Source organism: Lacerta agilis, chromosome 15, assembly GCF_009819535.1.
Source record: "Lacerta agilis isolate rLacAgi1 chromosome 15, rLacAgi1.pri, whole genome shotgun sequence".
NCBI lineage: Eukaryota > Metazoa > Chordata > Lepidosauria > Squamata > Lacertidae > Lacerta > Lacerta agilis.
The window spans coordinates 11,122,642-11,146,120 of NC_046326.1; the positions used below are offsets into that span (position 1 = coordinate 11,122,642).

The window sequence follows — 23,479 nt, forward strand, 5'->3', positions numbered from 1 at the left end:
AAGGTCCAGTTTTAGGCAATTCCCCCATCTCCCAATAGCCACCATTGTTCAGGAAGGACCCTGACCCTTCAGAGAAGCCCTTCGGGCACTGGTAGGAAAGGAGGACAGGAAACATTCCTTCCATGAACTTCTAAAAGTTACCTTAGGGCCCAAGTCAATATATTTTAAGTAATTAATTTAAGGTTCATGACACCATCCTTCCCCTCAGGCTTGTTGTTTTTACCTCACATATGCAGCAAGTAGATCTTGGAAACTGTTTTTTCCCCTAGGAAGTAAAAGCTAGAATTTACAACTGAAACCAATGCATGGCATTGTTTAAATATCATGTCCACTTTGATAAATTAGATCTGGCCACGGACACTCTGTGCCTGCTCTGCTGGGGAAACTGAATGCAGTTTCTTCATAGCCACTGCCAACACTGCCATAATAGGGGTGGGAAGAGCTTTTAAAAAAACACAAAAACAAACCCAGTGCCTGAGACTAAGGGACTCGCCAGAGTGCAAGCTGCATTAATGCAGACTGTGAAGGGGGTACATTAACAGCTGAAAAGGAAGATTGAGAGGTAATTCCATTGCAGTCTATAGATCCTCTGACCTTTTGCAGAAGTAAATGGATACATTTGCTGCAACATCTCATGCAACAATAAAAGAAGTACAGAGTTCTTCCATTGATTTCAATAGGCCTGCCTTCGAAAGACCTTACCAGGCAATAAGAGTAGAGAGCCCATTGTCTTCAAACCCTGATTCTGCAGCTTATTGGCCAATGTGGAAACATGATTCTGGAAAAAGATCAACCTTTGCTTTGGTGGTACACGAAAAACTCCTCTCGTGTGGCTTGCATGCACAGCATTTACTCACAATGGGCCTATCCAAGGCAAAAAGCCTCATAAACCAGCGCCTGAAGAGTATCAAACAGCAAAATAACCTGGCCATCATTAAGAAATTCAGTGCATGGTACATTCATCTTCCCCCCTCCTACCTGGACTCCCAGGCGGCATACCTGTCCAATCTAACTATTCCAAAATATAGACGAGCTTTTACGTTGGCCAGATTAGATATGCTACCTTCCACTGTTCTTGAAGGCCGATTCTCAAAAACACCATTCCAGAATCGACTCTGCCCCTGTGGAGTCGGTAATGTGGAGACTGTATCACATGTACTCCTGTCTTGCCCCTTATATAAAGACTTGAGGGAAGAGATCGTCATGCCGCTTATACTCGCCATTCCGGGCCGCTCGTCCGAGGACATACTGTTTTTCCTCCTGGCAGACCAGAATACCCAGACAACGGCAAAGGTAGCCAGATTTGTTGAGAGGGCCATGAAATTTAGGGCTGCCAGCTGAATGATAACAGTGCCCCCTCATAATTAAGATCTCATTTATTCTTGTTTTAATTGTGCCGAATCCCGATTCAGCTCATTTTATTGGTTATATATGGTTTTTATCAGTATCTGTAATATGTGTCTTTTTGATGCAGTGCCCTGTAGGCTATGCAAATAAAGTTTGTTGTTGCTGTTGTTGCTTTGGTGAAGCAGGTCTCTTCCTAAGTCCTGAACTTATTTATTACATTTATATCCCGCCTTTCTGCCAAGGAGCTTCAGACAATGGAGATTGTTTTTTCCTGTTTAATACTTACAGCAACACTGTGAGCTTATTTAGGCTGAAAGTGATGATTGACCCAAAGTCACCCAGAGACTTTCATAGTTGATCTGCCACACTTTCATCCAAAAACACAACACCAGCAGCACTTGTTTTGAAAGTAAGGACAAGATATTTACCGGTATTCAGGCTAATAGCAGTGCAAGCACAAGGTCCAGAAATCAAGATTCCTATGAGTGAAGCAAGAGATTAATAGCCAAATGGAAGCTACAAAGATGTCCCAACAGCTGGGGCACCTCTCCCGCCAAGCTTTTAAATTCAAGGTGGAGTCCTCTTGCCCATCCGATGATGTCATCAGTGATGTCACCTGATAGGCGGGTTGTTGTGGTTTCAGGGAAATGGCCTTGTAGGCCAAGATTTGCCTGCAGGCCAGAGGGTCTCCAACCCTGCATTCCTTGAACATCTCTTCCCAAAAGCCCAGGTAAAGTGATTCCTTCTTATTATGAACAGGATCTGTCAGCCACAAAGGGCTCTCTTCCCATCCTGGTGTTTTCCTTATATGCAAGCTTGGGGGAGGGGGAGAGATTGGAGTTTTTGCAGACATGCCGCCTGCAGTTCTGTTTGACTCCGTGTTTCCATATCACTCACAAGAAGACCTGGATTCAATTTGGAGCAATTCTCATGGAGCCCACTTCCTGAATCAACCCAGTTTGACTTGAGATTCTTCTGAATCCAGTGCACACCTCTGGTTTGTTCTACTACCAGTGTGCCATGTCCCTGTATTCAGGGGTGGGGATTTCTCCTGGCAAACCAGCCCTGCAAAATGGTCCTTTACCATAAAGCATCAAAAATTGGTTATGGAAGAATGGGCTGAAATACATGATGGTGGCAAAAAGAAGCAAATCAGTCCCCCGTCACCATATTGTAGAAGGCATTTGTGGGTTATTTTACCTAGCCCTTCTCCAGCTGTGATACTGCAAAAGAAACCATAACGAGTCCAACTGCATGTAATTGGAGGTGGAATAGTTCAGCGGCATGTGAGCACCGTGTGTGGCTGGCTGAATCTGCCTGGCTCTGCATGTTGATGGTGTACCTCTACGTCCTCCAAAAGCAAAACAAAGATGCACTCTCTGCAGGTGATCAGAGATCACAATGGTTGCTTGGCAGACATTCCCTGGAAGCCCTCCATACAAAACATCCTGGTGCCCAGTATACCACATTCCCTTGGCATTGCTACTGTTCTCACACTTTCTTTGTATATGGTGCTGGGAGGTGAATACAGGGCCAACGTTTGCCTAGCTACAAATTAGACAGGGAATGGAGAGTTCAGTGTCTCTTTAACCCAGTGATTTATATCTTTTTAAGGAAAAGCAGCCTTGGAAGGGCTGAGCTTGGTAGCAGAGAAACTGTTTAAAGCAATAGGATGCTGCATTAATTGTATAGTGCAAATGTTTCCGCCAATTGCATCCCAACTCACTGGGGGGTGGGGAGCAAAGAAATGGCAGGAAGGATTAAGCAGCCTTCACCCACTCTCAGCGTTCAAAATTAGCCAGGTGCCAGGCACATTTTGCACCTGGCTATTGGCCACTTGCGACCAAGAGAAGAAGTTGCCCAGGCACCAGGATGGCGCCTGATGTCTCCATCATCTGGAGGTGCATGTTTTCACACACTAGTAACCAGTGCTATTTTTTCCTAGAAAAAGAGGTGCCAGAACTGACAATGAACACCTACCTCCCTCCGGTTGAATAACGCCCCCCCTGCTAGCAACACATCCTGTAGAATTCTGTCCATTATATTTTATCTGCCCGATCAGAATGAATTTCGGGAACCCAAAAGTCGTATTGAAAAAAATGACTTTTGAGCCGCTTGGCCTCAAAATAGCAGCTAGGCATTCTGCTTCAGTGACTCATCCTTGTTTAAGGAGCCATTTGGTGCCTAACTTATATATCTGAGTTTTTAACACTGCCCACTCTCACTGAGCTACAATTCCCAGAGTTCCCTGAGAAAGACGGGTGGACTGTGAAATTGCAGCTCTGTGTAGGGAACAGAGGTCTCTGCACAACTCTAACCACGCCCTTAATAAACTGCAGTCCTCAGGATGCTTTGGCGGAAGCCCTAAGTGTTAAAGTGGTATGATATTGGTTTAAATGTATAGTGCAGATGGGACCTTATTTCAATACTGGCAACAGGAAGCCCTTCCGCCATATCCAACGACAGCAGGCTAGCTTTGAGGGTGCAGGGTATGCTATCTTAGGAGACTCAAGAGGAATGGCTGCCATACCAATCAGCATATGCCACCTGAGTTAACCACCTCCCTCTGCCTAATGGTAGGGCTGGTCTGCTACCATCTCCTGCTTCCCAATCCTTTTAACTGTAGGTAGCAAGGATTGGACCTGAAGGCAAAGCATGTGCTCTACTACTGTCCCCTTCTGTAAAAACTGTGGGATGTAAAAGAGGACAGGAGCAGTCAAAAACAACTTTTGCTAGAGTAGACATAAAGGTTGTCTCAGTCCTCCAGCTGGAACTTCCTGCCTTCCTGGACTGAGACAAAACTTCCTTGTATGTAACTTGAGATGGGTGCGGCCTCTCCTTGAAGAACCACAAGCCGGGCCTCCATTTTGTCTCTTCAGTCTTCTCTCTCACATTGCCAACTTAACAGCAGCATTACTAAGATGCACCCTTGGCTCTAGGCCAAGAGAAGAAAAGGGGGACTTTCTCCCATAAGGAGATAGTCACCACATGTATACTGTTTAGTAACTTTTAAGTCTGCCTCTGGGATCATTTGTGTGAACAGATGATTTCTTGTGAGTAAATGTTTTATACTTTACTGAAGACTGTGTAGTGTCTTATTAAAAGAGGGATTAAAAGGGGAAGACACCAGGATAATATTTCTAATGACTCTAGCGAGTCTGTGCAAGCTATCTGCTGTGTGTGTGCTAAAAAGGGAATGTTAACTCTGCAGATATTATAGAACTTGTAAACACAAGTTGGGACAGGATATCTTAAACAATATATCCTCCCCTACATCCCTTAACATTCCCACAAAAACTTGCAAGGAGGGAGATTTAACCCTTTGTCTCTTGCCATTTCCCCTGTGAAACTTACCTGCTCCCAGAAGGTGCTCTGCCATGGAAGACAGGTGTGCTGCAGTTAGTAGCAACTTTATGAGAGGATTTCCATTGGAGGATTGGCATGGGAGAAGAGGGTTAACCTCATTTCAACAACACGGTGGCCAGTATCCAATCTCCCCCCCCCCCACCTTATGCAACTGGTTTTGGAGAAGGACAAAGACTCCAGGAGTTCTCCAGTTTGGCCTGGGCAGTATAGAATTAAATCAAAACATCATATTTCCACTTTTTAAAACAACAACAACAACAACATCATTAGGTTTCCCCAGAAACCTAGAAAAAGAGGTGCCAGAACTCATCATGAACACCTCCCTCATTCTTTTAGAATGGCAATGGCGCCCACCGGAGAGGTGCCGGAACTGAGTTTCGGCGAGTTCTGGCTGGTAAAAAGCCCTGGGTTTCCCCTTCTGTTTGCATCAGGCAAAGGGAAAGAGAGAGCAAGAGAGAGGTTTGCATACTAATAGATCTCATGACTCCAGGACTTGTTTAAGCCCTTGTGCTTCTGCTTGCAGCTCCTAATGTAGCAGTTAATTGTCACCCGGATGATTCATGTTCCCCTCCACTGCATATCAATACTGGTTTTGTTTCGACCTCAGCACCCAGGCTGCAGGCTGAAGCCATTTTGGAAGCAGCTCGTCTGATACTGAGCACCTGCTCTCTCCCAACCTGACAGCAAAAGGCATGATGTGTCCTCTTTTGCCCCCTGGCTGCATTCAATGAACCTCAGTGGTGGCGGGTGCCCATTGGGCCTGGTAGGGCAGGTAAGGCAGGGAGGCTAACCATAGGTGGAGCCAGAAGCAATGGTGGGTAGAGTCAGCTAATTTTGTTTCCATCCAATGCTGAAATGAAGGAGAAGGAAGGCACCCAAGGGCCTGGGCAGACTTCTGAGGGCCACATACATGTGGGGATAGAGGCAGAAGTGGGTGGAAAAACTAAAATTCTACCTAAGTGTAAATTTTACGTTTGTACTGTTACAGATCTGGGGTCATGATTGTTAGAAATCCATAAAGATTTCTATTCAGATAGAGTTTGGATTTGGATTTGATATCCCGCTTTATCACTACCCGAAGGAGTCTCAAAGCGGCTAACATTCTCCTTTCCCTTCCTCCCCCACAACAAACACTCTGTGAGGTGAGTGGGGCTGAGAGACTCACCTGGATAAGAGGGGTGAGCAGATAGATGGAAAGGAGTTACTTGGAGCAGGGCTTTTTGTGTGAAGCGGAAAGGAAGCGGGCAGAACTCCATGAGCAGTCATGAAGGCCAGAACCACCTTGGCAGGCTGGGGCACTGCAGAGTCACAGAGATGGTATGCAGGATGTCTCAGACTCCAGTGCTGCACTGGTATGAGGGAACAAGCCCTTCTGGAGATGTCATGCTCTGAACTCTTTCTGGACAAGACCTAGGTGTAAATATATGTACAATAAACCATTTTTTAAAAATACACTAATCATTGCTGTGCCTTGATGTTCCAGCAGAAACACCCCCCCCCCAAGGGAGTGCCTGGAACCCCCTGTAAACTGGCTACTGCTCAGCAGAGATTGGGGGGGGGCACACAACCTTTTTAACAGGCACATTAGGCTTGTGTATGTAAAGATTCACACACCCTCCTCTACCCTTCTTCCCGGCAAAGCAGGAGTCACTGAGAGCATTCAAGGACACATTGCAGCCAGGGGAAAATATTCCAGGAGGGCTGGACCGGTCTGGGGTGTGGCAAGGGTAAAGGGTGTGGCCTGGGAAGAGGAGTAAGGGCCAGAGAGAGAGGTTTGGAAGGCCACATTTTGCACCAGATCCCAAGGTTCCCCCAGACCCTTCAAATACTCCTATTTTCCAGGGACAGTCTCGGATTTTACAGAAGTCATCCTGGTTTCTGATTTGATCCTGGAATGTCCCACTTTCCTTTAGGACGTCCCTTTTTTCATCGGAGAAATGTTGAAAGGTCCCTGAGCCAAGGAGATAAGTAACTATGCAACCTTTCAAAGGCATCTGAACAGCCCTGTATAGGCAAGGTTTTTTTTTAATGTTTAATGTTTTATTATGTAACAACCCAGTCTGATGTATAGATATTGTTATAATGGAGTAAAAGGTAAAGGGACCCCTGACCATTAGGTCCAGTTGTGTCCAACTCTGGGGTTGCGGCGCACATCTTGCGTTACTGGTCGAGGGAGCCGGTGTACAGCTTCCGGGTCATGTTGCCAGTATGACTAAGCCACTTCTGGCGAACCAGAGCAGCGCATGGAAACACTATTTACTTTCCCACTGGAGCAGTACCTATTTATCTACTTGCACTTTTGACGTGCTTTTGAACTGCTAGGTGGGCAGGAGCTGGGACCGAGCAACGGGAGCTCACCCCGTCGCAGGGATTCGAACTGCCGACCTTCTGATCAGCAAGCCCTAGGCTCAGTGGTTTAACCCACAGCGGCACCCGCGTACCCTAATGGACATCCCTATTTTCATTGGAGAAATGTTGGAGGGGATGTTCCCTTTCACTGCTACACCCACTTACAGTTCCTTATCTATCTCCTTATCTATCCATGCAAGCAAGTGGCATTGTCAGAATTCAAGCACACTTTCCGGCCAGGCAAAAATAACCAAGGAAGGTGAAAAGCAGGGGTAGTGGAGGGCATGGCCTGTGAAGAGTGGGTATGGCTTGTGGGGAGGATGTGGGTACTGCAAAATGAGTATTGTGGGGCCACATTCCCCCCCCCTGACATTCTACACCCCTGCTTTAGACCCTTGCTTCTGATTAAGTTCCATCCCTTTCTGGCATCGGTTGCTGCTTTTGCAAACCGAAACCTTCCTTTCTGCATACTCCTTTGTTTCTTCAGCATCACCCCGGTGTTAGCCCAAATGCCGATGAGTTCATTCCTATGCACAGGAGCACATTTCTGAATCAACAACGTGAAGCCATCGCAGCCCTTCAGGCATTCTTGCTCTTCTGGGTGCTAAGGAGAGGAAAGGGCACGCGAGCTTTGCCTCCCTTCGCTGTCTTGCCTGGGTCCCAATGAAATGTCTGGGCGAGGATTTGAGGTTGTTTCCAGGTTAACCATTGTGAGGCCTAGATCACCACCCGCCTTGCCTCATGCCATTTAGAGCCAGGGCTGGGAGCATTGACTGCTTGACTGCTGTGTTGTACTCAGACACAGTGAATTAACTGTGTCCTGTCCTTACAAGCACAGTCCAGCCTCCGCTGCTTATTTTTGTCAATTCAATCCAACCTTTAGACAATTAAAAGTGTTTCTTTTTAATCAACATCATCTTTATTCTTGTTGTAATTGTTCGCTGTTGGTCATCGAGAGGCTTGATCATCTAATCATAGTAATGCTTAGTACTTAATACTATGCCAGTGTGGTGTAGTTAGAACAGACTTAGGACCCAGCTACATTAATAAAAAAACAAACAGCCTTTTAAATGTGTTATAAACATGGAACACCAGATGGCGCTGTAGAGCGCAAAACTTTTCTATGTGATTTTACATAGGGTTCCCCCCTTTTGTTATAACAATTTAATTTATGACTTATTTATAGTGGTTTTCCCCCTGTATGTAGATCCACGCTTAGAGTGTTGAACTAGGATCTCGGTTGAAATCCTCACTCAGCCTTGAAGCTCACTGGGTGCTGTTGGGTAGATCACTGCCTCTTAGCCTCACCTACCTCACAGGGTTGTTGTGATAAAATTGGGGGTGGGAGGACCATGAACGCCACCTTGAGTTCCTTGGAGGAAAGGTTGGACATACAGTGAAGTGTTGACTTTGTTGACTCACAACCAAGTGCCATGGGAGCCAGCATAAGATCGCTTCTACTATGGGCAGTAAAAAATAAATAAATAAAGGTGGAGCGACTCTATAGCAGTGAATACTGTCACAAAAAGCACTGATATATGTGATAAATAAAAATAAATATTGTTTCTATTTTACTTAATATACTTTCCCCCCTTTTCTTCCTAATGTCTCAACAAACGAAACTGATTTGTAAAAATGTTACATGGAAAAAATACGAGAGAGACATTGCACACACCTTTGTAAATCAAGAAAATCTTTAATAAAAAATATTTTAAAAAATAAAAATAAATGTTGCTTAAAGGTGCAACCCGAGGGTTCAGGGTGGCACCCATAGAGCCATAGGATACTGCAGACCTCCCTCTCTGTGGGTGGAGAGGAAAGTCTCATTACAGGAGGGCTGCAGTAAATATGTCATAGGATATTATTATGGTCACATCCACACCAGAATTGATGGGATACAGTGGTACCTCGGGTTAAGAACTTAATTCGTTCTGGGGGCCCGTTCTTAACCTGAAACTGTTCTTAACCCGAAGCACCACTTTAGCTAATGGGACCTCCTGCTGCCGCTGTGCCTCCAGAGCACAATTTCTGTTGTTATCCTGAAGCAAAGTTCTTAACTTGAAGCGTTATTTCTGGGTTAGCGGAGTCTGTAACCTGAAGTGTATGTAACCTGAGGTACCACTGTATTTCTGTTGTTAACGTCAACTGAATATGGTCAGGAGAACCCCGCTAATCCAGGAGCCAAAATGCGAAAATAGATAGTCGGACAGTCTGTGCTTTTATTTAGTAACGAGCAGAGGGTTTCAGCCTCTGGCGAAGGTTTTAAATAGTATAGGTTGTTTTGGAATTGTATTTTTATGTCTTGGGCCAATGACCATAAATAAAACTTACTTACTGTCTCAAACTCTACCCCATTCTGTTATATTTGCACATTTTAAAAAAAAGATATGGAGGGCCCACACCTGATCTAACCTATAGCTCTGGTGGGGACACTCATATGCTGAGCCGACAGCTTCCAGTTTTGGCTTTTCCAGCACCAGAGCTCATACTACCTCCAAGTGATCTATACCCCTTAATGCTAGTGCTGAGTGTCTTCTTCTTCTTCTTGCTAGATCTGCTGGAAGGAGTCAATATCACCAGCCCGGTGCTGTTAATCCACGGTACGGTTGGCAAGTCTGCCCTGCTCTCCGTGAAATACACCAGCACCAGCCGTGACAAACCCGTGATCAAATGGCAAGTGAAGCGTGACAAGGCTGTGACGGTGGTCCAGTCCATCGGCACCGGGATCATTGGTAACTTGCGCCAGGAGTACAGGGACCGGATTAGAATCTTTGAGAATGGCTCCTTGCTGATCAACGAGCTGCAGCTCTCTGACGAGGGAACGTATGAAGTGGAAATCTCCATTACGGATGACACTTTTACAGGGGAGATGAACATTAACCTTACAGTGGATGGTAAGTGAGCCTTAGAAAAAATGAACCCTTTTTTAGTTCATTAGTTATTCTCTAGGTGGGGGAAAAGAGACTTTCATGCAGCTTCAACATATAATAAGACATGGTTTGGACAAGGAATGGGCAAATCTGTCAATTTCAGTTCATCCTTTTCCACATATTAAAATTCATTTCCTCACCAATTTGCAGAGAGAGAGAGAGAGAGAGAGAATCAGCAGCATTTCAGTGCAAATTTCTCTTAATACATACATTTTTAATGCAGTTTTGCCTAATCTGCACAATTGTGCAAAGCATTTTTTCCTAATTTTTGCACACTGTTTTTGTATGTTATTTTCACTGATTTATATACATACTTTACCCTGGTGTGTGTGCATTGTTGCACACCTTACCGGGCTGCAGAACTGCATTTCAAAATTCAGAGAAGTGTGAATTTCAGAGGATGGCTGAGTTTCGGCTCACGTACCGTTTCAGAAAACGAGAATTAGGTAAGTTCACTTTTAAACATGAATTGGATTATTTTTTTTTAAAAAAAAAATCTCCCTCGTCCCAAGCTTGGGCCTTGCTGAAAACCTTTTGCAAAACGTCGTCCGCAGTTGCTACTATAAATGAAACCTCCTCCTGTATATACCCTGTAAGTTCAAATCCAGTGGAGAGCTTGGAGACACTGTGCTTCATTGTCTCATGCCAGCTGGCTTGGATTTCAGTGCCATTGTCAAAGTGCAACTGCCATCATGTGACAAATGCTCTTTCTTTTCTCTAGGCTTGCCTTGCTTGCCATTTAGCATCCTCCTATAACTCCATTGCTTCTTTAACTTGCTGTCCTGCTCTACCACCCCACTGCCAACCTTTGCTACTCCTCCAGCCCTCATGCCTTTATATCAGGGGTCAGCAACCTAAGGTCCATGGGCCACAAGTGGCCCACAGGGGTCGCTTAACCGGCCCAGGAGCCAACCCCGAACTGAGCTGCCCACTTGGCGAGTCCCCGTGCACTGCGTTAAACCGGTGCACAGGACTCGCTTCCGTGGCGCTGGAAATCATGTCTGCGCAGACACCGGAAATTGCTGCCGTGTGCGCACGATCGGGCCCACGGAGGGATCTTCACTGGAGTGAACCGGCCCAGGCAACCCCTGCTTTACATCTTAAGAACACTAACGTGTGGAACGTGCTGTCCTGAAAGAACCAATAGCAGCAGCTAGTTTCTGTTTGGAACCAACAGACTCCCCAATAAATCAAAAGAACACATGAGCTGCAGATTGGCAACAGAGCTCCTAATTAACCCTTTATTTTGTGGAAGTTGCCTTTAAAGACTATCGACAAAGGCCAAACGTTGCTGAGGCACAAGAGATTTCTGTGCAGCTACTTTTCGTAGCAACTCCTAATATTCCTAGCAGTAGCTCCCAAGTCAAACAATCACAACTAATTGCATTACCAGTAGTTACGACTCCAGAATAGTGTCACAGAAAATTGGTGCAACTCATCAACCTTGGGGAGATTTTATGGAAAGGATAAGTATGCCATAATGCATCATTGCCACAGGGAGAAAAATGGGTTGCATCTGACAATACCTTTTGCTGAACACACTCTTGTGTGTGTGGTGAGGATGGGGTTGAAATTCAACTCAGTTCTCATTCAAAGGCAAACCTACCAAATTTGCAGTTTCGAAACAATATGCGGACTTAAAATCACACTTCTCTGAATTTTGCAATGCAGTTTTCTAGCCAGATAACATATGCGAAAATGCCAAAAGCGAGGTGTGCGTAATAATATATATATTAGTGAAAATATAACATTAAAATGCGTAATATCAGGGGGAAATGCTTTGCAAAAATGGGTATGTTGGGAGAAATCCACACCAAATTATTTATCACTTTTCAAAAACATAATGCTTTGTAAGGCAGTTTGTTTATAAAAACACAAAGAGTTTCTATGTATACATTCCCATGTTGGTGTCACAGTTCACATAGGCAGTTTCCAAGATAAAAATCGGAAATCAGCTGTGCCATCTGAGCTTATGAATACTGGGCTGCAAACACATGTGCCCCATTCATAAGGTATGCTGCTCCTTAAGTGATCAGTAGCATTGGAAGTTCTGACAGATGGGCTTTCTGTGAAGGGGCGTCTTGCTTTTTTCCTTAGTCAGCAAAATGTCACAGGCTAGCCCTGCAGCCAGGGATCTGAAATGGAAACAAAAGACCATTATTGTTAGAAAACATAGTTAGAAGTTACTTTCCACCAAATGAACATAAGAATCCTAGAATGATAGAGTTGGAAGGTACCCCAAGTGTCATCTAGTCCAACCCTCTGCAGTGCAGGGATCTCAGCTAAAGCATCCATGGCAGATAGCCATCCAACCTCTGCTTAAAAACCTCCAAGGAAGGAGAATCCACCATCTCCTGAGGGAGTCAAACAGCTCTTACTATCAGAAAGTTTTTTTCGTATGTTTAGTCAGAAGCTCTTTTTTTTTGTAACTTGAAGCCATTGGTTCAAGTCCTGCCCTGTAGAGCAGGAGCAAATAAGCTTGATCCATCTTCTGTGTGAAAGCCCTTGAGATATTTGAAGATGGCAATCATCTTCTCCCAGTCTCCTCCTTTCCAGGCTAATCATACTCAGCTCCTTCAACCACTCCTCATAAGGCTTGGTTTCCAGACCCTTGATGTCAGGGTCTGGACAGAGGAGGAATGATGGAGACTGCCCCCCCCCCCAGCCTGAGCTTTCCAGAGAAGAGGGAGACATTACAGATTTACAACAGTGGTTTGTGGGAAGTCATAGCTCAGAGGCAGAGGAAGAGAGAAGCTGGGAGATAATGGGAGACGAGGAGGGGAAAGCAGATCTGGAGCAGCTGGCTGACACATTATCACTAGAAAGCATTCCAGACCCCCCCCCTTCTCCCAGAACCCGGTGAGCATTGAAAGTAGGAGAGCAAAGGGCTTGGAGACAAATGGCCCTAAGCGACCATCATAAGGTGGGTGGTGCTGTTGACAATTGAGGAGAGAAGTGAGGTGGAGATTACTCGGAGCAGCGCCATTACTCCAAGAGGCAGCTTTTCTAAGTCTCTCTCTCTCTGTGAATATTGAATAAAAGACCTTGGTAAGAACTCTCCTTGCTTATCTGTTCCTGGCAGCCTACCATAGGGGGATCGGATTCCCTGTTGCATGACACATGATCATCTTGGTCGCCCTCCTTTGCACACATTCCAGCTCGTCAGTGTCCTCCAGTGGCCCATCTCATCCACCATCCAGTTGTCACAGTGACCAACCGTATAGATGCTCAGGGAAGCCTGCAAGGAGGACCTGAGAGCAACAGCACTCTCCCTGCTTGCGATTCCAGAGGCATACTGCCTCCAACTGTGGAGGCAGAGCATAGCCATCAATGAGAGTAGCTATCTATAGCTTTCTCCTCCATCAATTTGTCTGATCCTCTTTTAAGGCCGTCTTAAGTTGGTGACCATCACTGCCTCTTGTGGGAATGAGCTCCATAGTTTTATCATTTTCTTATCTGAGAATCTTTGCTTGTCCCCCCCCCCTTTGTCTTTGTCTTCCTAGTTCCAATTTCAAAGCCTCATGTCGCCCTGGCCTCTTCCACTGTGCTGGAGCTCAGCGAATATTTCACTCTGAACTGCTCCCATGAAAATGGCACAAAGCCCAGCTACACGTGGCTGAAGGACAGCAAGCCCCTCAGCAATGACTCCCGGCTGATCCTCTCCCATGACCAGAAGGTGCTGACCATCACCAGAGTCCTGATGTCTGACGATGACACCTACAGTTGTTTGGTGGAGAACCCCATCAGCAACGGGCGCAGCATCCCGATAAAACTTACCGTGTACAGTAAGTATGGTCAACGCAGATACCGTACACAGAAGGGACAACATGGGGAAACCAGAGACTGGGTCTGCCTTAATTAGTATATATCTTGTCATGTGAAAAAACCCAAAGCCTTCCTTTTAGGAATTCTAGGTACCGAAATCCCAAGGGAGCAGAGAAGACTATTTATGTATGCGACCACGGCTGTGTGGATGTTACTGGTCCAGAGATGGAAAGAAGATAAAGTCCCTCCCAGAGAAGAATGGCAGATCAAGTTGGTGGATTATGCCAAAATGGCCCAAATGACCTGAAGAATCAGAAAACAGGAAGGCCAAAATTTTAATAAGGAATGGGGGGAATTTATAACTTAAAAACCATCGTAAACAGTATCTTAAAAACCATCGTAAACAGTTAAAATTGTTAGTAGGATTGGAATATCACTTGTAGTCTAATGGTGAATTTTGGACACAACGGAGAGGCAAAATATTTTGGTTTATCATAAAAGATGCAGGAGGAAATGATTAACAATAGGACCCACAAAGGGGAGGAGGGAGCTACAAGAGAGTCTTTGGAATCTTGTTTTTATGTTGTAAGTTAGATATGTGACTGTAAAATTTTAATTTGAAAAACCAAATAAATAAATAAATAAAATTAATAATAATAGTTATAATAGTAGTAGTAACAAGTAGTAGTAACAACAACAACAACAACAACAATAAACGTAGTGGAACTGGAAACAAAGACAAAAAATGTCCTGGCCTTGCTGAACCCAACGTTCCATTACTTTCCGGAAATTTCTGGATGTTCCAGATTTTAAAATAATGGGTTTTATCCAGTGCTAGAGTAGATCTATTGAAGTTAATGGACAACTGCACTATACATTTAAAGCAGTATGTATCATTCCACTTTAAAGAGCCACGTCTTCTTCTAAGGAATCCCGGGACCTGTAAAGGCATTGTTAGGAGGCCCCTTCTTCCCCTTGCAGTGTTATAATTCCCAGAGAGGGTTAACAACCAATCTCTTTTCCCCTGGTATCTACCCATCCTTTTGACCCGTTGCCTCGGTGATGTGGGAAGAGCAGTTGACACTCTCTCTCACCACTGTGAAAGTAAGTGTTATGTGGTGCTTCTTATAACTAGGGGTAGGGGAGAAATACCACTCAGTTCATGTTGAAAAATGAACCTCCCTGATTTGCGCTTTCTGCGCCAAACAGTGTATGAACACCGCCATCCGCTGAAATGGGCCTGTCTCCAAATCTTGCAGTGCAGGTCTCCAGCAAAACAGGCGAAACTTGCTCTAACATCTGCCTTGTCTTTTGTGTCTCTGTAGGAAGGAGCTCCCTCTATATAATCCTTTCGACTGGGGGAATTTTCCTTCTGGTTACCTTAGTGACCGTCTGCGCCTGTTGGAAACCATCCAAGAAGTATGACATTTAAAATTATATATGTGTTTTATAACCTGAACGAAATCTTCTATGTTTATTTGGGGGTAAATCAACACCAAAAGGCACCTTTGGGGTTCCCTGTCGTCCCCCCCCAAGTGGTGTGCAGCATTCTCTCTCTGTAACAAAGGTCACAGCTGGACTACATGTTTAAAGCAGCACCATACCATTTAAAACCATTATGGGTTCCCCCAGAGAATCCTGGGAACTGTAGTTTGCTAAGGGTGGGGAAAGAGCCAGTGTGGTGTAGTGGTTAAGAGCGGTAGACTCGTAATCTGGGGAACCGGGTTTGTGTCTCCGCTCCTCCACATGCAGCTGCTGGGTGATCTTGGGCTAGTCACCCTTCTTTGAAGTCTCTCAGCCCCACTCACCTCACAGAGAGTTTGTTGTGGGGGAGGAAGGGAAAGGAGATTGTTAGCCGCTTTGAGACTCCTTCGGGTAGTGATAAAGCGGGATATCAAATCCAAACTCTTCTAAGGGTGCTGATTATATTCTAATGGATTATTGAATAGTACTTTATTTGATATAAGTTGTTTATTTTCAAGTGATGTTTTTATTATGGCATTTTTGAATTGGATCAGATTGTCATAAGGTGTGTGATCTTTTTGTGGTTTCTTTGTATAGAAAGGAGGTACACAAATTAAAAGTGAAATGAAATGAGAGTTAGACTGAGAGCTACAATTCTCAAAGTTCTCTGGGAAGAGGGATTGTTAAACTCCTGTGGGAATCGTAGCTCTGTGAGGGGGAACAGGGGCTCTCAGCACCCTTAACAAACCACACTCCCCAAGATTATTTGAGGGCGGCCATACTGCATTAAATGTATAGCGCAGGTGGTTGAAAATTGTAGTTTAGAGCAGGCGCTTATGGCAAGCTGCTTAACTGGTGCCCCCCCCAATGGCACGGGGGGCTCGTTGTGTTTGAGTCAGCCTTGGCTAAAACAGTGTCCTTATAAGCTGCTGTTACTCTTATCATTGGCAAATTCCTTAAAGCTTGTATGAATAGTTGTGTTTGAGGGCACATGTACCCAGGACGCTTGTCAGTGCTCGAATTATGCCCCCTACCCCCGAGATCCTGCAGTTTTTATGCAATGATGCCTCTCCACTGTCTTCTTAAAAACAGTATCTGACACAAAATGTTGAGAGTTTGGGGCAGCTGATTTGAGCACTGATGCTCGGTTGTATATGATCAACCCCCCTCCCCCAAGTAATTTTCTTTTTCCATTACAAAATGTAGCTGCCCCCTCCCCAGCTTTTTTTTTTTTTTTTTTTGCTCCTGATAGGAAAAGATGTGTGGCCCATGTCAGTTGGCCCTTATGTCCCAGTTGGTGTAAAGAGTAGGCACACAGACTGGTTCTGTGAAGAGTACAGTGTGTTAACAAAGCAGTCTGGGGTCATTTTACCCGACCCATTTCTCGACCTTCATTTATCACACAACATGACAATTCAACTCACTTTTGGGCAACTCTCCTTTGCTAGGAGAGTTGATTTGCAGGCTGCCAGGACCAAGTAGGGCTGGCCCCCTTCCATTCTAAGTGGGCTGTGGATATTAGGATCTTCCTACTCGTGTGTAGGACCCTGGCAAAGACACATGCCTGACTGGCATGTTCTCTCCCTCCTGGTTGGTTGTTCGGGAGCTTCAAAAGCTTTCTCCAGTCCGAGCATCACAGCGACTGATACCAAGAGGCATCAGTACACTTAGGATCCTGCAGAGTATTTGCAGTTTACGTAACAGAACTCAGTAGCACAGCATTTTGGCTAATCACCTTTATTTACATATAATACACTCGGACCAATCTGACTCAGCTCCTTCCTCTTTCTCATCAGACAGCAAAGAGAAAGAAACAAAGGACAAAAGTCCCACTTCAATGAACACAGTAACACAAAACATCCTGTCTCCGTCACTTCCCACACTGTGGAATGAAAAAATACGCCGTCATGTGATAGAAAACAATCTCATGACTGCAAACACTGAGCAAGAATCCTAACAAGGGAGCCTCTTCCCAAACTGAGCAAACTCATGCAAACATTTGCATCCACAACTGCTATGTTCAGTTTCCACTGTCAGGCGAATATGCTTCTGAATACGGTTGCTGGGAATTGCAGGTGCTGTAGTGCTCAGGGGCAGCTTGTGGGCTTCCCACAGGCATCTGGTTGGCCACTGTAAGAACAGGATAGAATCATGGAACTGTAGAGTTGGCAGGGACCACAAGGATCATCTAGTCCAAACCCCTGCAATGCAGAAATCTTTTGCCCAATGTGGGACTCAAACCCACAACCCTGAGATTAAGAGTCATAAGTTCTAACAACTGAGCTATCCCAGACTGCTGGACCAGATGGGCCATTGGCCTGATCCGGCAGGCTCTTCTCACTTTCTTATGGTCTCATATCTTTTTGTTTTGTTTTGCTTTAGAAACGAACGGAAAATGGAGAAGCAAAATTCCTCTGAATACATGGACCAGAATGAAGAACAGTTGAAGCAGGATGGTAAACCGTGAACCTCTGCGTTTGAATTCTGACTCTCAGGCTGGTGTCTTCCAGGAACTGGCAGTGCTTTATTTGCTGAGCCTGGTTTATTGTTGTCAATGCTAAGTTGCAGGCAGCAGTCCGAAAGGAGCCAGGGGTTATGCCAGGGGGTCAAATTTGCAATTTGGAATGTCGTAGAGCTAGATCATGGGGAGCCTACACTGAAAGTCTGAAGCAGGAATGGCAAACCTTTGGACGTGGACCCCAACTCCCATCAGTGCTGAAGTTGCACTCCTCGTTTTCAGGGGATGAGGACTCAGCAGCTGAAAAGGCATGCAGGGTCAGGCCCAGAAGCACGTCCACAAGATGACCAAGGGTGTGGCATTGCCATCCTTGGACTTGGAGGACTACAGTGCCAAAGACCTAGTCAGACCAGAAACTATCCTGCTGTGTTGCCCTTTAAAGTGAGGTTGCATCTTGCAGCCCAGGTTGTGTTAACAATCAGGCTATGCCTGCTGCTACTGTTACATAAGCACTCAGTTCCCACTTGCTCCTTGCTGGAGCAAGATCAGAGCTCTGCTGTCCCATTGCACAGCCTCATATGTGCAGGGCTTTGCAAGTGGAGTGGTGGTCAGCCTTAGCAAGGATCATAGCGATGTCAGCTGGAAAATGGGATCTCCCTCAGTGGAGACAGTGTGCCTCTGGTTGTTGGGGGACCCGTAATAAGGGAAGACATTTAGCTGCCCGTTGTCGGGACCAAGGTGCTGGGCTTTTGGTCTGATCCAGCAGGGCTTTTCTTAACGTTCCTCAGTCCAGAAGACGGGATCCACAAATCTCCAAATAAATAACATTTGGTTTAATCTACCAAATTAAACCTGCCTGCCTCTTTCTCCCATGCTCAATCGCATAGCAGAACCCTTTTCAGACTTGATTGAAAAGGAATAACTCATTTCCATTCTTGCTTTAATGCAGTGGAGATTGTTCCCAGGAGTGGAGAGCATGAACGCAAGAATCCCGTTGCTTTGTACATCCTGAAAGACAAGGTAAGTTTCAAGTGATGTGCTTCGGGGATGCTTCAGCCTTGTACTCTGCTAATTAAATAACTTTCAGGCCAAAGGGCAAAATGTTAAGTAAGGATGAGGGAGAAAATTGATTCAGTTCACTTTTCAAGGGGGGAACCAACCTAATTTACACTTTCTGAAATGAAACATGAACCCAAACACATTTGTCCGTTAAAATTCACAGTCCCCTGAATTTTGCAGTATAGTTGTCCGCCCAAATAATGTATACAAAAAATATGTGCAAATGCTAGAGGAATGACTTGTAAGGGAGATTATAATATGTGTGGAGAATCAAGTTATTTATTTATTTAAAAAATACCAACTGGTATATCTACTGATAGGGACGTGGGTGGCGCTGTGGGTTAAACCACAGAGCCTAGGGCTTGCTGATCAGAAGGTCGGCGGTTCAAATCCCCGCGACGGGGTGAGCTCCCGTTGCTCGGTCCCAGCTCCTGCCCACCTAGCAGTTTGAAAGCACGTCAAAGCGCAAGTAGATAAATAGGTACAGCTCTAGCGGGAAGGTAAACAGCATTTCCGTGTGCTGCTCTGGTTCACTAGAAGCGGCTTTGTCATGCTGGCCACATGACCCAGAAGCTGCATGCCGGCTCTCTCGGCCACTAATGTGAGATGAGCACCGCAACCCCAGAGTCAGACACGACTGGACCTAATGGTCAGGGGTCCCTTTACCTTTACCTATATCTACTGATAAATAGGATTTGTGTTACCGGTATTTCTCTCTTCATGCACAAGTGACAGCCTGTGGTCCTCTGGGCACTATCCTGCCTGAAGTGCATGGATAACTCTCCACCTGTCCATATTATTATAGTAGCTCTGTATAATTTCTGGCATGCATGTCTGTTTGAATAGGGTGTCCTTAATCTTAGGAACTGGCTTCCCATTCGCTAAATGCTGCCCGTTACTTTCCCACGACTCATGAGTGACATCTTCTGGTAGAAACAAAATAGAAAATTCTTTCCAGTAGCACCTTAGAGACCAACTGAGTTTGTTCTTGGTATGAGCTTTCGTGTGCTTTCTATTTTGTTTCGACTATGCTTTCTATTTTGTTTCGACTATGGCAGACCAACACAGCTACCCACCTGTAACTGGATCTTCTGGTAGCAATTTTTAGAGCCGTCTACTGTGCTGAACGCAGGCTGACCACAACCTGTGCTGCTGCGCCGCATACAAAAATTGAATAATAGTAACTTATTTCACTCAATGGTTATGTGTGTGTGCGCTAACATTGCCTAAGTCAAAGTGGACCAACTTTTCATACAAAGTGGGCCACAGGAGCACATTGACACGAAACCTGCAGGCTCTGCAATGTCTTGCCATGTTGCATGGGGGCAGAGGAGAGACCAAAATTTTATGCCCTCCCTCCAGCCCTTGTGCTGCTTTCCCAAAGCTGGCTAAGTGAGGCATGAGGCTTTGGCAGAGTCCTAGAGCCCTCCCACCTCCTTTCCCAAGCTAGGAAAGTGCTAACTAGGCTTTGGGAAGGAGGCAGGACGACTCTAGGACCCTGTCAGAGTCCTCATTTCTCCTTCCAAAACCCAACGCTTTGCTTACCTGGCTTTGGGAAAGTGGCACAAGGATTAGGGGCTTCAAATGTTGCTGAGGGGTGCTAAAAAGGTCTCTAGGGCTGCATGCGGCCCATGGGCCACATATTGGACCACCCTGGTCTAACCAATATATAAATAAAATTACCATGGTTGGGGGGGGGGGAGAGAATATATTCCCATATCTCATGGAGTTACTGCTTTTCCTGCCCTGAGTCCTAGTATTTATATTTACATATTTGTTCCACCTTCCCTCCAAGGATATCAAGGTGGCATTAACACATTTCCTCCTGGAAATTTAGGCTGGGAGACTGTGACTGGCCCAAGGTCACCCAGCGAACTTCATAGCTGGGGGAGGATACCATCCCTTGTATCCCAAGCCCTAGTCAAATGCCCTAACCACTACATCAGTGGTTTTCAACCAGTTTCCCTTCACACCCTGGGGTGCCTTGAAAGATGGTCAGAGATGCCGCGGGCAACACTGGTCTCTGTCCTTCTTTCATTCCCTCCATTCCTCTGATGCCCTCTCACGTCTTTGCTTCCCTGGCTACAAGCTTCCCAGGTGAATGGTGCCTCTGGGGAGCCATGGACCCAGAAAGGTTGAAAACCTCTGCACTACAATGTAATATGATGCTACTGCCATATTGCATTTATATATTTATTTATCCCATTTCTATACCACTTAATATAGAAGAAAATCTTTGTAAGTGGTATACAGCAAACTAAAACCACGAGGAATAATACAGTACATGTTACAAAAACACACAGTATCAAACAATTAATATTATTTACTAATAAATATGGACTGAGATCCTTCTCCTTCTGGCACGCCTCCCCTCCCAGCCTCCTGGCTCTCACCCAGCCCCCCCCAAAAAACCCTCTCTGGGGCCATGCGCAAGAGTACAGGGCTGAACCAAGACATTTTGCTGCCTGGGGTAGAGCAGAAAACGATACTCCTATTAAGTCAAAGTGTGTAATAAACCATGGTAAAAAAAAAAGCCAAAAGTATTTTTGGCTTTTAGGCAGAAAATCGCACAACCACCTTTCTCCTTCCCTGGCAGTAAAAATACCATAATAACAAAGTAAAATAGCTAACACTTTGCTTCTCTTTCATGACACTCAAAATCTGCTTCCTGAAGCACTCTGCCTGATGGTAGGGCCGGCCCAGTTCCAAAGTGCCTTTGAAGTTCGTTGCAGTATGTTGTGTTTCTACTCATCTTCTGATGGTAGCTGCTTGCTTTTACTTGCCTCCCCAAGGACTCTCCAGAAGCTGAAGAGGAATCCCTTACCGAGTCCCGAAACGCCGCCGAGCCCTCGCCGCCCAGCTACTCTAGCTCTCCCCCTCCTCCTGGAAGATCACCTGGACTGCCTGTTCGGTCCGCTCGCCGATACCATCGCTCGCCAGCCAGGTCTCCGGCCACCTCCAGAACACACATATCTCCTACCAGGTCCCCAACCTCACCAGGGCGCACCCAAAACACCACACGCTTGGTGCGGACTGCTGGAGTTCATATCATTCGAGATCAGCAGGGGGAGGCCAGCACCGTGGAAATCAATGCCTGAAGGCAGCCAGCAGTGTGCATCTGTCTTGCCTATGTGTGTGTGCAGCGAGGAAGCCTTGCTGTGCTTGTGAATGTTTCCTGGGGTAGCAGTGAATTTGCACCGGGTGTTGTTGTTGTTGTTTTGCACTCGCAAATGCATGTTTCCTATTCAAGGGAAGATGCCTGGGCTCTGCTTGTAGGTAAAAAAGTGAATCACGCAGTGTTCCACAGGGCTGGATGGACCCACTTTAAATGGTTTACAGTAGTTTCAACGCTCCTGCTTCCATACATACCTTTTAAAGGCACTAACTTGCTATTTGTAGCACCCGGGGAGTTAGCACACTGGTGTCGATAAAACTTTTGCTTTTGGGAACGATGCCCAACTAATTGCTTTAAAGCCCGAAGTTTCCATCCAAGCCTTTTGAGACTTTTGTATGGGTGGTGATAATGCAGACAAGGTAAAAGGTAAAGGGATGCAGGTGGCGCTGTGGTCTAAACCACTGAGCCTCTTGGGCTTGTCGATCAGAAGGTTGGCGGTTCAAATCCACACAACGGGGTGAGTTCCCGTTGCTCTGTCCCAGCTCCTGCCTACCTAGCAGTTTGAAAGCATGCCAGTGCAAGTAGATAAATAGGTACCACTGCGGCGGGAAGGTAAACGGCGTTTCCTTGCGCTCTGGTTTCCGTCACGGTGTTCCGTTGCGGCAGAAGCGGTTTAGTCATGCTGGCCACATGACCTTGAAAGCTGTCTGTGGACAAACGCCAGCTCCCTTGGCCTGAAAGCGAGATAAGCACTGCACCCCCATAGTCACCTTAGAGTGGACTTAAGCGTCCAGGGGTCCTTTACCTTTTTCACCCTAATGCAGCCAATGGGGACGTATCCACAAGTCACATGTCTCAAAGGCTATCTGTGGCCTTCGGTGTAGTCAGCGATGCCCTAACGTTTAACCTAACTGCATTTCAAGGCTAGGATCCCTGTTTAAGCCTTGTAAGATTCCTGCTTGACATTATGACGTCCTGCTCATTATGAGTTGCTTGCGAGCCTGTGGCATGCTGCTAACCATGGTTGGCTGCTGCAAACCATTGCCGCCTTCCCCTGTGAAACTTGCATGTGAACACCTTCACATGCTTCCAAGTTTGTCCTACCCTCACTCAGAAGGGTGTTAAGGAAACACAGCACATTTCAGCTGTTATTCTGCACAGGACATCGCAAGCATTTGTCATACCTTACAAGCACTGAACAGGAGGTGATCATAGCTCAATGGAAAAGCACATGGATTTGCATGCAGGAGGTTCCAGATTCAACCCCTGGCATCACCAGGTTTTTTTTTTTTTCCTTTTTAAAGCATCAGGTGCTGGATGATGGGAAGGAACTTGGTTACAGAACCTGGTGCTGCCCTAACAATCTCTGCCAGTTCCCATTCGCCCACATTCTTATTTACATCCAGCCTAGGGAGTGGCACTGACTAGTTAGAGCAGACAATAACAGCCTAACTGGGACAAATAGTCTAACTGGCAGCTTCTATTTTTCTACTCATACTCCAAAATGTGAAATATTATTTTTAAAAGTAGTTTATTTCATGCCACGCTGTCAGGTTGAAATCATGATTGTATTTTTATTTGCCATTTTTTATCCCCCCGCCCCGGCCTTTCTTCCAAAAACTTGGG

General features: G+C 45.6%; 1 protein-coding gene across 1 annotated transcript in view; it reads left to right on the plus strand.

Annotated features, from left to right (window-relative positions):
- HEPACAM (hepatic and glial cell adhesion molecule) overlaps positions 1-22,360 on the plus strand; it is a 37,015-nt gene extending 14,655 nt beyond the window's left edge. The window contains exons 2-7 of the mRNA XM_033172372.1: positions 9,615-9,956; positions 13,496-13,777; positions 15,083-15,176; positions 17,604-17,677; positions 18,629-18,699; positions 21,531-22,360. Of these exons, the coding sequence (XP_033028263.1) occupies positions 9,615-9,956; positions 13,496-13,777; positions 15,083-15,176; positions 17,604-17,677; positions 18,629-18,699; positions 21,531-21,836 (1,169 nt within the window). The 3' untranslated portion in view covers positions 21,837-22,360. The remainder of the gene's footprint in view (positions 1-9,614; positions 9,957-13,495; positions 13,778-15,082; positions 15,177-17,603; positions 17,678-18,628; positions 18,700-21,530) is intronic.
- Positions 22,361-23,479: the final 1,119 nt, after the last annotated feature.